Source organism: Ascaphus truei, chromosome 1 (genome assembly GCF_040206685.1).
Source record: "Ascaphus truei isolate aAscTru1 chromosome 1, aAscTru1.hap1, whole genome shotgun sequence".
NCBI lineage: Eukaryota > Metazoa > Chordata > Amphibia > Anura > Ascaphidae > Ascaphus > Ascaphus truei.
In genome coordinates, this window is record NC_134483.1 from 138,628,126 (window position 1) to 138,642,026 (window position 13,901).

At 41.7% G+C, this 13,901-nt stretch overlaps 1 protein-coding gene and 1 long non-coding RNA gene across 2 annotated transcripts; one reads left to right on the forward strand and one right to left on the reverse strand.

Moving 5' to 3' along the window:
- Positions 1-461: 461 nt before the first annotated feature.
- Positions 462-4,147, forward strand: LOC142469764 (uncharacterized). Its single transcript, XM_075576383.1, has 4 exons — positions 462-525; positions 877-1,182; positions 2,581-2,658; positions 3,024-4,147. The coding sequence occupies exons 2-4, from the start codon at positions 906-908 to the stop codon at positions 4,085-4,087; spliced, it is 1,419 nt and encodes a 472-aa protein (XP_075432498.1). The 5' UTR covers positions 462-525; positions 877-905; the 3' UTR covers positions 4,088-4,147.
- A 4,942-nt stretch (positions 4,148-9,089) lies between these two features.
- Positions 9,090-9,859, reverse strand: LOC142469772 (uncharacterized). The gene is made up of 3 exons (XR_012789083.1): positions 9,730-9,859; positions 9,548-9,620; positions 9,090-9,160 (listed from the first exon to the last, which is right to left on the reverse strand). It is a non-coding gene; the product is annotated as an uncharacterized LOC142469772 (long non-coding RNA).
- Positions 9,860-13,901: the final 4,042 nt, after the last annotated feature.

Genomic DNA, 13,901 nt, shown 5'->3' on the forward strand with positions numbered 1-13,901 from the left:
GGAGTGAACGTACTGTTCAGGGGAGTGATGTTGCTGAGAGTGAGAGTGGTGTTGCAGGGAGTGGGAGTGCTGGTGTTGTGAGTGGTGTTGCTGGGAGTGGGAGTGCTGTTGCTGGGAGTGGGAGTGCTGTTGCTGGGAGTGGGAGTGCTGGTGCTGGGAGTGGGAGTGCTGTTGCTGGGAGTGCTGGTGCTAGGAGTGTGAGTGCTGGTGCTAGGAGTGGGAGTGCTGGTGCTAGGAGTGGGAGTGCTGGTGCTAGGAGTGGGAGTGCTGGTGCTGGGAGTGCTGCTGGTGGCGCAGTTGCTGATGGGGTGGATGGTGGTGGCGTGCTTGCTGGTGGGCAGCTTTTGGAGGCTCTTCCATTGGAAGAAGGAGAGTCCAGTCAGCACCAGCCAAGCTCTGACCCTAAACCTGCTCGGAAGAAACGTGTGGAGAAGCCACGTAATCCTCGCTTCAATGACCAGGAAAATACAGCTCTTGTCACTGGCATTCTGGAGCACTATGACAGTATATATGGACATTTACTAGGTAAGTGTACCTTTACATTTATTATTCAAATACATGTGATCCTAGGTCATCTGAGTTTTGTTCATATGCAAATATGGGTTCACAATATCTTTCTATGTTAATTAGTCTGGAAAGACAGCTTTTTATCATGCCTTACAAGGACAACTAAACACAGGCGGTCAATTTGCCATAACTGCATACAATATGAATGCAAGCTTGCTTACATGTATAGGTTTAGTAGTGAATGCTCATGTGCTTCACATATTACACATAAAACAGCATGTTTGCTATCTCTTGGAACAGCTAGCAGTGTAGGAAACTGGTGCTTATATTATTATTAATTTACCTCATATATTTTATATGTTTTTCAAGGGCGGACAAGTTCAGCAAGCAGAAAAGAAATGTGGGACACAATAGTCATTGGTGTCAATGCGTGTGGGAATCATGTGAGGGACAAGCGGAATTGTCACAAGAGATTTGATGATATTAGGTCCAAATTGAAAAAGAAAATACAACACCAACGCGTGCATGCTACTGGCACTGGAGGTGGGCCGACATCACAACGTCTCATATTAAGTCCATTGGAGGAGCTGCTTCGGGCAAAATTACTTCCCGTCGTCGTGGAAGGCTTACCTGGTGACCGTGATATAGGAATTTACCCCTCACAATTTCCACCAGGTGAGAAATATTACTGTACTAGGCGTGTCGTTGCTTACAGTTATTTTGCATAGTTACACTGCTTTTTATACTGTCTTCACAATATAAGCATACCTGCATCTATATATGTATATGTCTGATTCTGTATATATATATATCTCAAAATAGACATATATGTTGTAGTCCTACTAGAAGCAGTAACTAATATAGCACGTGCCATTGCGTTCTCATTTACATGTGAATTCCCAAAATGCATTGCTGCAGTGGAAGCAATTGATGGTGGGCGAAGATGGGGAACAACAGGGTAGTACACATGTGTAACACATGTTAATCAGAAATTATTACTAGCTACAGGTACAGAACATAAATATGTAGAATATTATTGTGTATTTTATTTAATTTACTCCGACAAACATGACATTACTGCCTATTTTAAGCATGCATCAAATATATTGCATGCAACGGCCTACAAACATCACTTGCACTAACACATCTATAGTTGTTTATGAAAAGGTCCATTTTTGCTTTAAGTCATATACAGACAGCATAATGAGGCACACGTATCATATTTTATGTCATTGTTTTCATAACTTAAAAACTGCACACGACTATTTAGCTCATCTACCATTGTGTTAAAGCAGCTGCAATTAATATCTCATCACAGCATACACTTCAACAGAGGGGGTGGGGTTCAGCACACACACTAATTACAGCCTCATTTTAGGGTCAACTTAGTTCACACCATTTGCACCTGTTTCAAGTAATTGAAAGGTGTGGCTGATTAGGCTTTTTGGGGAAGGGAATACCGTTCTTACAACCTGACTAGCACAACTGAAGTTAATCACACTCATTTGAAAGCTTCACTTTAGCTACTAAATGCCCCAACAACTCATTACTTATCAAAGCGTACGTCACACATTAGTTCACTCATATCTATAGTTGAACTACTACTATCAATGACACATTATCACACACTGCATGTGTTGTCTTGTTGAGTCACAGCCACATTCAGGTGTGCCACATCTTATATTAATGTACCACACATATCCTCTACCAAAAACAACACTTTTTGCAATATGACCACCTTCATGATAACCATTGTGAATGGTCATCTCATGATAGTTATGTACATTATGATACTGATATCACTACACAACATATGATTTTTATGTTCAAATTTTATCTATTTATCCTCACGCATTACTGCAGAAACATAGTATGTTTTATGTTAGGGAACTCAAAAGTTCTAAGTACACAGGCATGTACATTGTTATTACAACTATTTATGTTCACTTTCACACACACATTTTGGGTTAAGGAAATGATGCTGTTAGGTACTCATAAATACAGAACATACAATAACTGTTTGTTCAATATTTACACATGTAAATGTAAAACTTATGTTATTGTTATATATAGTTGCCCCTGAAGGACATGTGTCACCTGAGACTGAACAAGTGTCTTCACCTGGGTCAGCCAGCTCAACACACCTAGAAGGTGAGTGTATCAGTTGGTGGCCATATAATATGTGCTCTTCTATATGATATGTTGTCATGTTCATTATTTGTTTTGCACATCTTCTTTAAATAGGATTACTTAGTGTCAGTGAAAATGAAGTGTAAGGCAACTTGTATTGTGTTAGTGATGTTAACTATCATGTAGGAGTTGTGAGTTTACAGCAAGTTTTCATTCACTCATATTTCATACTGAGTCCAAACATTATTCTTAAGTCAAGGTAGTTTTTAATGTGAGGTTATAAAACGTATGGAAACATGTTAGTTGTTACTTATGACACAGTACAATTACATAGTAACACAGCAGAGATTAACATGCCATTTAATAATGTGTACATTTTTTTGTAGAACATGATGAAGAGGATTTTGATGATGATGATGATGATGATGATGATGATGATGATGATGATGATGATGATGCCGCCGCCGCCGCCATAGACACACAAATACAAGCAAGTGACCATGAAGAGGTTCCAATTGAAACTGTTTTACCGCCAAAACGTCCAGCAAATACCACATATGATGCAATTGTAGCTTCTGAGGGAAAAATTGTGGAAGCAGAAAATCGTCGCCATTCTGACCTGATGACAGTGCTGGAAAGGATGATTGCACTGCAGGAAGAAACAGTTTCAGAATTGGCACATCTCCACAGAGTCTTCATTGAAGTGCCTAAACAGTTGCAAAAAATTAACACCTCATTCGAAGCATTAGTTGTTCAGCAAACACAAGCTAATTACTGGAGAATGACTAATGTACCACAATTCAACACCTCCCAGCCAGGATCTGTTCATGCAGGTCAGTTTTCACCACATTCATCTGATATTCATTCACCAGGCCCAAATGTTACCGGTCAAGTAGCAGACATTGCTGTGCAGGTTCCTGATGACATCCTACCGCTGCCATCTGTACAAATTCAGCAGCAGACACCTACAAAGGAGGCGACAAAAACAAAACAAGACACACATGAAACAGACCAACCATCACTTGTGCAGTGTCTACCAACTTGCTCACATGTGTCACTGGGCACAAGCCCTGTCCGTGAACAGTCACTACCCAAAAGCCCTGTAGGTGAGTCACTGGCCAAAAGCCCTGTAGGTGAATCGCTGCCCAAAAGCCCTGTAGGTGAATCGCTGCCCAAAAGCCCTGTAGGTGAATCACTGCCCAAAAGCCCTGTAGGTGAGTCACTGGCCACAAGCCCTGTAGGTGAGTCACTGGCCACAAGCCCCGTAGGTGAACAGTCACTGCCCAAAAGCCCTGTAGGTGAGTCACTGGCCACAAGCCCTGCCTGTGAAGTGCCAGAGGCCACTCAAAGTGGCTCTGTTGTGCCTAAAGTTGGTGGCAAAAGAAAAAGGAAAATTCAAGAGACAACAAGCAGGCCTGTTACTCGCTCGCAAAAGGAACAAAAAAAATAAATGTTATAATTCAGAAAATATGTCTTTGGCCTTGTTTTGTTGACTTCAGATTATCTAATTACTATTGTATGTATGCTGAAGACTGTGTTGTTTCCAAACTTTCAAGTATGTTCTTGTACACGTGAAGTTTTGGAAATGTTAACACTCCTAATTAATGAATAGTGTTATAAATATTTATGTTTTAATCGTCTGTTCAGTAATGGTCCACCAGGAGCCAGTTGCTAAGTTTAGAGAAGCTGCCGTTGACTTTGCAGCAAAACATTGCATTTGGGTGTGTTAATTGATGTAATCATTGCATGTGCATATTATTTTCATGCAATTATAAAAGCACCTATTTAACTGCAAACATCTTTCTTGTACGTGTACAGCAGGATTTTGTGTTAAATATTACTTACCTTTGGTGGCCATTGTAATGTTGTCCTTTAATCATTTATGTGTTCTTGTTTCAAGAACATCTCTGAATTGATACTAATATATATGTAGTATGTATTGATATATGCACACACACACACACAGACACACACTGTGTGTGTGTGTGTGTGTGTGTGTGTGTGTGTGTGTGTGTGTGTGTATATATAGTACTATCTAAACTGGTATAGATGTATTTACAAAAAACATACACTTCATGCTTCCTTGTGAAAACACACTATTTTAATAATACAGGCCTAATGTTTGACAACTATACTAAGTGTGAGCCTCTAACATTATTGGGTGCAAACAAATGTTTATTACTTAATTCACTCATGTTTATCACCATTTAAATAGGTTTCATACAAGGCCTACTTACTGCCATCAATATGTTGTGTGTACTCCTGCAATATATAAAAAAAAAAAAAGATACATTATATATATATATACATATACATTATATATATATATACATATACATATACACACACACACACACACACACACACACACACACTATACATATAGTACAATATACACTTTATATATATATATATATATTTTTATGAGAGAGATATATTTATATATATATAGATACACACGTATTTAAACTCATGCAGACAGGTAGTTAACCAGAATTTCAAATACACACAGAAATGTATGTGGGAAAAAAACATTTCATTTTGCAGGTGTGTGTATTTACTGATATGGCTGTCTAAGCACTATTTTCACACACTGCTCTTTGTTATTTTGCAAGAAAACTCAATGTTACTGAAATAAGTGTAGGAATGTTTTCACAAACGAGATTAAAAAATGATACATGTTTTTCCCACATTCGCCTATCACTAACCACAAAACTTAAACCAATTAAAAGGACACATCCAATTGGCCTTTGAAATAAGGAGTAAAAGTAGTTACTTTTGTTGACCTTGAAAACGAAACACAGGAATTTGTTAGCCATTGAGCAGAATCATTTTGATGAGCAAAGAAGACAGAACTGCACACATCTTTTGTGCTACTCTGACATGGCTGATGAATTCGTTAACAATATGAATCCCCTCTTAGGTTATAAGTACATGGTTTCAGAAGCAATTTTAAACAGTCGCGGACACAAAGCAAGCACACGCCAAATCTATGATTTGATTCGAGCTAAATATCCTTATTACCAAGACCGTAGGCATGCGCGGAATTTTAATTCCTCAATAAGATTCACTTTATCAACTAATGACTTTTTTGAACGTGTGCAGGATAAGCTAGAACACACCTATGGTTTCTGGAAGATTGCAAAGGAAAAGCATTTTACCCTGAAAGAGGGCACATATATTGTTGTGAAAGGCATATTTATTCCTAATGCCAATAGCAATGGATCCGCTACTACTGTTCCGTGTGAATCGATACCTGCTGCAATATCTGCACCCTCCATTCCTGAAACCCACATTGTACAACAACAAAAGTACTATGATTATGTACCAAGCCTTTCAGCTGAAAATGCATTGGAATGGGAACCAGAAGAAATGAACCTACCTCCCGACCAATTGTTTGAAGAAAGCAGTGGCGATTCCTATGAGCGCTTCATGGAGGAGATGTGTGTCATACTGGATTCAGCGGGTGGGTCAAGCGTGGATGAAAATGCCTTGCATTTCTGGAGAGACCAGTTGCAGCCAGACGAACAGTTAATTCTAGAAGAATGGTAAATATAACAACCGTTATGCGTTGACTGTGCGTTTAAATGTTTTTTTTTTTTTGTTTTTTTTAACCACCATTTTCCCTTTCAATGCGTGGATACAGCGTAACATTGCAGACTGCATAACATGTAGCGATCACAAAGAAATTGTTGCCGAATACAATATAGTATAACCTGAAAGAGTAGTACACATTGCTGACGGAATAAATATACGTACTTTCCTATCCCTTTAACCATATTAGCAACATTTTACCATAACTCTAACACATACCTGTTTTGTTATCATGCTACATCTACAACATTTAAAAGCGGGTCCACCACGTATGACGTGGGACCCTTGTCATGGCCCAAGGCGTCCTTAAAAAGGATTACGGATGTAAGTCCCGCCCCCAAGCGACGTGCGCGCCTCAAAGCCTATTGGCTGTCATGTTTTGTTATAGTAACGGTAACTGCAGTGTGTCATGTGTGCGGCTCAGTGTTTGTAGGCGTCAACTGGGCGTTAGCTGAATGTTAATTGAGTGGGAGGAGTGTTAGCGTGCGTTTCACGCTGGTTTAACATGACGTCACACGTATTGCATTTGCGCATTGTGTTATCGGCCGTCCTTTCTGTCCAAACACGTCTGTTTAAAAAGAATACAGATGTACTCGTTTAGAACGAATGTAGTTTCGTATTCATTGTATTTGAAATAAAGATTTTATGTTTAATGGTATTTTCAAGATGTATTGAACGCACAACGTACGCTTTGTTTTGCGCATGCGCTAACAGTTAGTGCAGCCAAGCGTGAAGTGCGTGCGCACACTAAGATGTGCGCGCACATTTTTCAGTATACAGGCAACGTTCACATCATATACATAGTTATGCCTGCTACAAATTTAAAGAAACATTACATACTGATGTACACTTGTACTTCTAACATATAAGTGAGTGACGTGTGTATGTACACAATCATATAGAGCTGTGTAATGCGTTGTCACGGATACATATATAGTAAGGTGCCATATTTGACCATCATGTGTTTGCTGTATTTCAGAGATGTCGGGGAAGATACAATCGGATCAATGTATGATTTCAGAAGAGTCTACCTTTATATGAGATGATTGTGAGGAGGAGCCACCGACTACTATACTACATATGGAACTAATTTTATATTGCTTGCAGCGCTTATTAACAAACAATTAAAAATGTGATACCCTTATGCCTATATTACATAAGCACTTAATTAACATAATGATGTTGCAAAATAGTGCCTCATGAATTTTTATTGAGTGTTCTTTAATGACTACTATCATTTTATGGCATGGTGTGTTTTATATATAACAACCATTCCCACTCTGCTAACACATTTGTGAATTCTATTGTGTAATGGAACGTATGACTGTCGAAACTACACTACCGACACACTTTATTGAAGTGTGGTCGGTACCGCAAGCCGGGAAATCTCCCGGCTTGCTAGTGGCCGCCCCTCGGCGTGCCGCGCGTCATAGACGCGCGGTCACGCGTCATCGGGAGCGTGCGCCCCCTGCACGCGTGTCCAGGGGCTCCCCGAGGGAGCCCTGGTGTCCCGCGATCGCGGGACAGCGGCAGGGGGTTCCGGGGGACCCGGCGGACCCGGCAGCGGTAGGGAGAGCGCCCCGATCGGAGGGCGCTCTTCCGCTGCTTCGGCGCGCGCCCGTCACACTCGGGCGCGCGCCAGGCTACTGCTGCGGCACAGAACGGGCAAATGCTCGAATAAACTGTGCCGCAGCAGTAAGCTACCATAATAAAGCTGGTGTTATCATTTGTCGGTGTTATACATGGATCCTACACAAATTGATACAGACACAAACAGTTGTCTTACAAAGTGTGTCTATGCTAATGTGCACGTGATTGACGTTACAATTGTGACAATACTTGATAATTATCATCATGATAATGATGAAGTGACGTGATTTATATTGCAAAAATATTACCAACATTGTCATATTGGTAAATTATAAATGCTAAATGACAGTAACATTAGTGACAAATTTGTCTTCTCTGTTAACAGTTTAACACTTGGTACATGTAGGACACATCCACACACGTGTGACTTATACATACACATGTCACAAATTTAAATTAATGTTGACTATTAATTCCTAGCATTACAAAACACCAACATTGCTAAATATAAGATGTAGTACGCATTGTTGTGATTGCAGGCATTCATGCATGGAGTTTTATGATCAGTCAATTTCATCCGTGATGAATGATCTCCCGTAAGTAAAGAAATAACTACAGTTATCCCCTTGTCTCCAAATACCTCTATATTACATTAATGGAATTTATAAGGAAACATACATAAAATGTGATGAAATGGGAGTAATCATTTTCTAATACAATGCACATGAAAGCTCAAGAGTAGCTAAATGCATATACATGATACAGAAAGTACATATATGTAACATTTGTGTTTAAACCAATATGTTGGGTTTTGACTTCAAATAATTATAGGAAGATTGATGTAGGCACATCTTATGAGAGATGTCAGCAAATATACATACCATGATCAGTCATACTGGAGATATACCTATAATGCAAAGGAACAATATATAAATTGCAAACATTGACATGCCATCTTGAGTACCGTAAACAACACAGCAAAGTGTGTATTTGGTGTTAAATGTGCAACACCATGTATATTTCATGACATTCAAAATGTAAATCAGGCTGGTGTACACATCATATGGATGTACATGTTACACTGCACCAATAACATTGTATGTAAGCATACTAGAAGCATGAATGAGTATGGGCATAATATGTGTATTGTGTTAGCATAAGGAACAACACAATGCTAAAATATTAGTGCTTTGTTACCCCAGTTTTATTCACATACACACAACTAAAGTAAAATTGAAGAGGGATATTATAACCTGTGCAACAATAGCATACCGGTGCCACATCCCTTTGTGCACACAGCAGAGAGAAGAAAGGTGTGCAACCCATATTCATCTGTGTCCTACCAGAAGGGTATATAAAAAACCATTATTGTTAAGATAACATAATGTAAGTATAAAAGTAGAACTTGGCACATATATGTTTTTACTTACAAGAAAAAAATGAATTGATGAGACTCTGGCGTGTCTGGCCACCACTGGCTGTTTGTTCATTTTCAGCAGCTACATGGGTGGGATGCTCGTCTACCACAGGCTCAGCTAGGTCTGACTGTACATTGTGCCTCAGTGCAACATTGTGCAAAATGCAACAGGCAAGGATAATATCAGACACTTTTTGAGGCTTGTATAGAAGAGCCCCACCAGTTCTGTCCAGACACCTAAATCTGGTCTTGAGTAGGCCAAATGTCCTCTCTATAACAGATCTTGTAGATATATGGGCTGCATTGTACCTGTCCTCTGCTTCAGTTTGAGGGTTTAGCACCGGAGTCAAGAGCCACGGCCTAATTCCGTATCCTGAGTCACCTATAATGAATGGAGCACACATAAGCTGACATTAGTGATCAAATTGTACAATGCCAACATTCCTAAATAAAAATGTGTTTTGTGTTAGAACATGTAAATGTGTACTCACCCAGCAGCCAACCATGTTCAAAATGTCCCTCTTCGAACGCATGGAAGACTGAAGAGTTCCTCAGGATAGAGGAATCGTGACTGGAACCAGGGAATTTGGGTACCACATGCATTATCCTCATCGTCGCATCACATACCACCTGTACATTGAGTGAATGGTAGTGCTTACGATTGCGGTACACATGCTCACTCTGACTAGGTGCAATCAAAGCAACATGTGTGCAATCGATTGCACCCAGCACACATGGTATCCCTGCTATATTATAAAAGCCAGTCCTGACTTCCAGCCACTCTGTCGCCTCTGTAGGAAAATGAATATAATTCCTAGCGCGTCTATTGAGTGCATAGAGAAACTGGGTCAAGGCCCGCGAGAATGTAGATTGCGAGACCCCGCCCACTATGCCCACAGTTGTCTGGTATGACGCGGAAGCAAGATAATGTAATGAGCACAGCATTTTAACAAGCCCAGGGACTGCACGACCTCTGGCTGTGAAAAAATCTAAATCTCCCCTTATCTCCTGATAAAGAGCTAAGATTGCTGCTGAACTCAAACGATAGCGACTTACAATCTCCTCCTCACTCATCCCATCTAACAGGGTTCTCTCCCTGTACAGACGCGGACGAGGCACAACTTGTCTCCTCTGTCTTCTCCTCTGATCTCCTGTCCCTCTACCTGTCCCTCGGCCTGTCCCTGTCGTATCCGCGTGACTGTCCCTGTCACTGTCCCTCGGTGTGTCCCTCCCTTGCCCTATATGATTGTCTTCATCATCAAGCATGTCATAGAAAAGAATGTTCCTCCGTCTCCTAAACAATCTCAACATTTTGAAATGAGTAGCTGTGAATGATCAGGTAATGGGCGTCCTTTAAATAGGTATGTGATGATGTCAGGTGACATAGTAAAATGCAAGGTGTTACATTAACATAATAAAGTACTTCTGTGGCAAGCTGTGTGCAGTTCTTGTTATAAGTATTTGTTGTGTGTATTCTGCAGGGAATGATGATATTTGCCAATGATGTGACGTGAAGCTTTGTAGAAACATTGCTTGCAAATAAATAGTTGCATGTGCAATGCATGTAAAACTTCTGAACGCAACAGTCAGTCATGTAATTAGACAAAAAGGTTGAGATTGACGTGGGAAAAGTTTTGTTTAACATGTGTAATTAGCCATGTTATTGTGACATGTTGACAACAATGAATAGTCGTGTGCATATGCATGCATTTCTGTAAGGAGGATAGTTGCTAGAGAATGAGTTTACAAGGTGTCCCAATGATGAATTACTGTACATGTGTGTATAAGTTAGGTTGAAGTGCTTGTAATGCAACGGTTACAATGTAAACATGCAATGTGATTGATCGTCCAATAAGTGACGTCATGAAAATAGGGAGGACCAAACGTAGATGTAAACATGAGAATTTAGATGTACATGTACGTTTAAAGATGCGTGAAACATTACAAGCATTGTGTAATGTAAAGGAACATGAATATACTGTGTATGTGTGACATGTGTGACATGTGTAACATCATGTAAATAATTGTCGCTCAGTTCAATAAAATGTGTGATATGATGTGAGGTTCTCCTTTAAGAGTTGAGTATAGTATTTTCCCTTGGCACATCATCACATGATGAGTAATGTGACCCGCAAATGCTGCAAACATGTAAAAGTATAATGTTATGCAAATAATACACGTCAGCTGTGACACAATGCAGGGAATGCCCCCACACTGTAATGCAAATGACGTTTGTATTGTGAGCAATGAAACGTAAACAGTACTATACTGTTATACGTCCCCGCTCCATTGACTCCATTGATGTACAGAAGTTTTTTTTTTCTAAGTGCCGTTGCGGCAGCCTTAGCGATCGTTCTCCCCTCCAAACTGCCAACTTTAGTTGGCGGGAGAAATTGGCCATAACATCTCAATTTCGTAGTGCCGATCAGGCCCAATAAGCTGTTTTTTTTTGTTGAATCCAGCCGATTTAAAAAAGTGGCGATCAGTGGCGAAAACAGGCTTATCGGCAGGCGAATGGCCATAACAAAATAATCGGCTCCGAAACCTGGCGAAATCAAGCACTTATCGGCGCTTACTGAATCTCAAACCCAATTTTGCCTATAAAATGGCGATAATTCCCTTATCAACGCTTACTGCATGAGGCCCCAAGAGTCTTGTATGTTCAAATGAGCAATTATCTATAATTTTATTCCACACCTCTGAAAATGGAGCATTGCTCAAATTAGAAGTAGGGTGTTTGAATATACGCAAACCTCTAAGTATCTTTTTATGCTTCAGATAATTCTTTAGGAATACCATATCCAACCACTTTGTCATCTCAGAAAATAACAATTTCTCGAGTTTAAAGAAGTTGGGGGAAATGTCCTCCTCACTGGGAATAATAGGCTCCTCATTAATAGCATTTGTTTCAAATACTGTAGATCAAATACATTCCAATTTGAAAAATACATTGCAATAAGTCTACATCTTTACACTGGTGTAACTATAAGTGAAACACCTTAATTGAAAACGATTATAAAACAACTCACCCAAAAGTGATTAAAGTGCTAATTTCAGAAATAAAGTGAATAGAAAAAAAAAAAAAAACTGTGTGTGCTGTGCACGCGCATAGTAAGTGAAACTTCTTTGACTTTTGTCACAGAAATTGTATTTGTGTTGGTGTTGGTGATGTTTTAATTAAAAATCAAAATACAATCTCAATGACAAAACGCAAATAAATTTGACTTAGAATGCGCGTGCTCGGCACACATCCCCTGTATTAGCTATTTGCACTAAGTGTGAATTCCGCGTGTGACTGAGAGTGTGCGTGTGACTGATAGTGTGCGTGTGACTGAGAGTGTGCGTGTGACTGAGAGTGTGCCTGAGAGTGTGCGTGTGACAGAGTGTGCGTGTGACTGAGAGTGTGCGTGTGACTGAGAGTGTGCGTGTGACTGAGAGTGTGCGTGTGACTGAGAGTGTGCGTGTGACTGAGAGTGTGCGTGTGACTGAGAGTGTGCGTGTGACTGAGTGTGCGTGTGACTGAGCGTGTGCGTGTGACTGAGCGTGTGCGTTTGACTGTGCGTGTGCGTCTGACTGAGTGTGACTGAGTGTGCGTCTGACTGTGAGTGTGACTGAGTGTGCGTGTGACTGAGTGTGACTGAGTGTACGTGTGACTGTGCGTGTGAGTGTGTGTGGGGGTCTGGGGGGGTCAGTGTGTGGGGGTCTGGGGGGTCAGTCAGTGTGTGTGGGGCTCTGGGGGGGTCAGTGTGTGTGGGGGTCTGGGGGGGTCAGGCAATGTGAATTCCGCGTGTGACAGTGTGCGTGTGACTGAGAGTGTGTGTGTGACAGAGTGTGCGTGAGAGTGTGCGTGTGACTGATAGTGTGCGTGAGACTGATAGTGTGCGTGTGACTGATAGTGTGCGTGTGACTGATAGTGTGCGTGTGACTGAGAGTGTGCGTGTGACTGAGAGTGTGCGTGTGACTGAGAGTGTGCGTGTGACTGAGAGTGTGCGTGTGACTGAGTGTGCGTGTGACTGAGTGTGCGTGTGACTGACAGTGTGCGTGTGACTGAGAGTGTGCGTGTGACTGAGTGTGCGTGTGACAGAGTGTGCGTGTGACAGAGTGTGCGTGTGACAGAGTGTGCGTGTGACTGAGTGTGCGTGTGACTGAGTGTGCGTCTGACTGCGTGTGCGACTGAGTGTGCGTCTGACTGTGAGTGTGACTGAGTGTGCGTGTGACTGAGTGTGACTGAGTGTGCGTGTGACTGAGTGTGCGTGTGAGTGTGACTGAGTGTGTGACTGTGAGTGTGTGTGGGGGTCTGGGGGGGTCAGTGTGTGAGGGTCTGGGGGGGTCAGTCAGTGTGTGTGGGGCTCTGGGGGGTCAGTGTGTGGGGGGGTCTGGGGGGGTCAGGCAGTGTGTGTGGGGGTCTGGGGGGGTCAGGCAGTGTGTGTGGGGGTCTGGGGGGGTCAGGCAGTGTGTGTGGGGGTCTGTCAGTGTGTGTGGGGGTCTGGGGGGTTCAGTCAGTGTGTGTGGGGGTCTGGGGGGTTCAGTCAGTGTGTGTGGGGGTCTGGGGTGGTCAGTCAGTGTGTGTGGGGGTCTGGGGGGGTCAGTCAGTGTGTGTGGGGGTCTGGGGGGGGTCAGTCAGTGTGTGTGGGGGTCTGGGGGGGTCAGTCAGTGTGTGTGG

Bases quoted from the DNA above. Each gene is read 5' to 3' on its own strand.
- LOC142469764 (XM_075576383.1), top strand. From the start codon at position 906: ATGTGGGACACAATAGTCATTGGTGTCAATGCGTGTGGGAATCATGTG. The intron at 1,183-2,580 runs GTGAGAAATATT...TGTTATATATAG, and splicing joins CCCCTCACAATTTCCACCAG to TTGCCCCTGAAGGACATGTG. The intron at 2,659-3,023 runs GTGAGTGTATCA...ATTTTTTTGTAG, and splicing joins CAGCTCAACACACCTAGAAG to AACATGATGAAGAGGATTTT.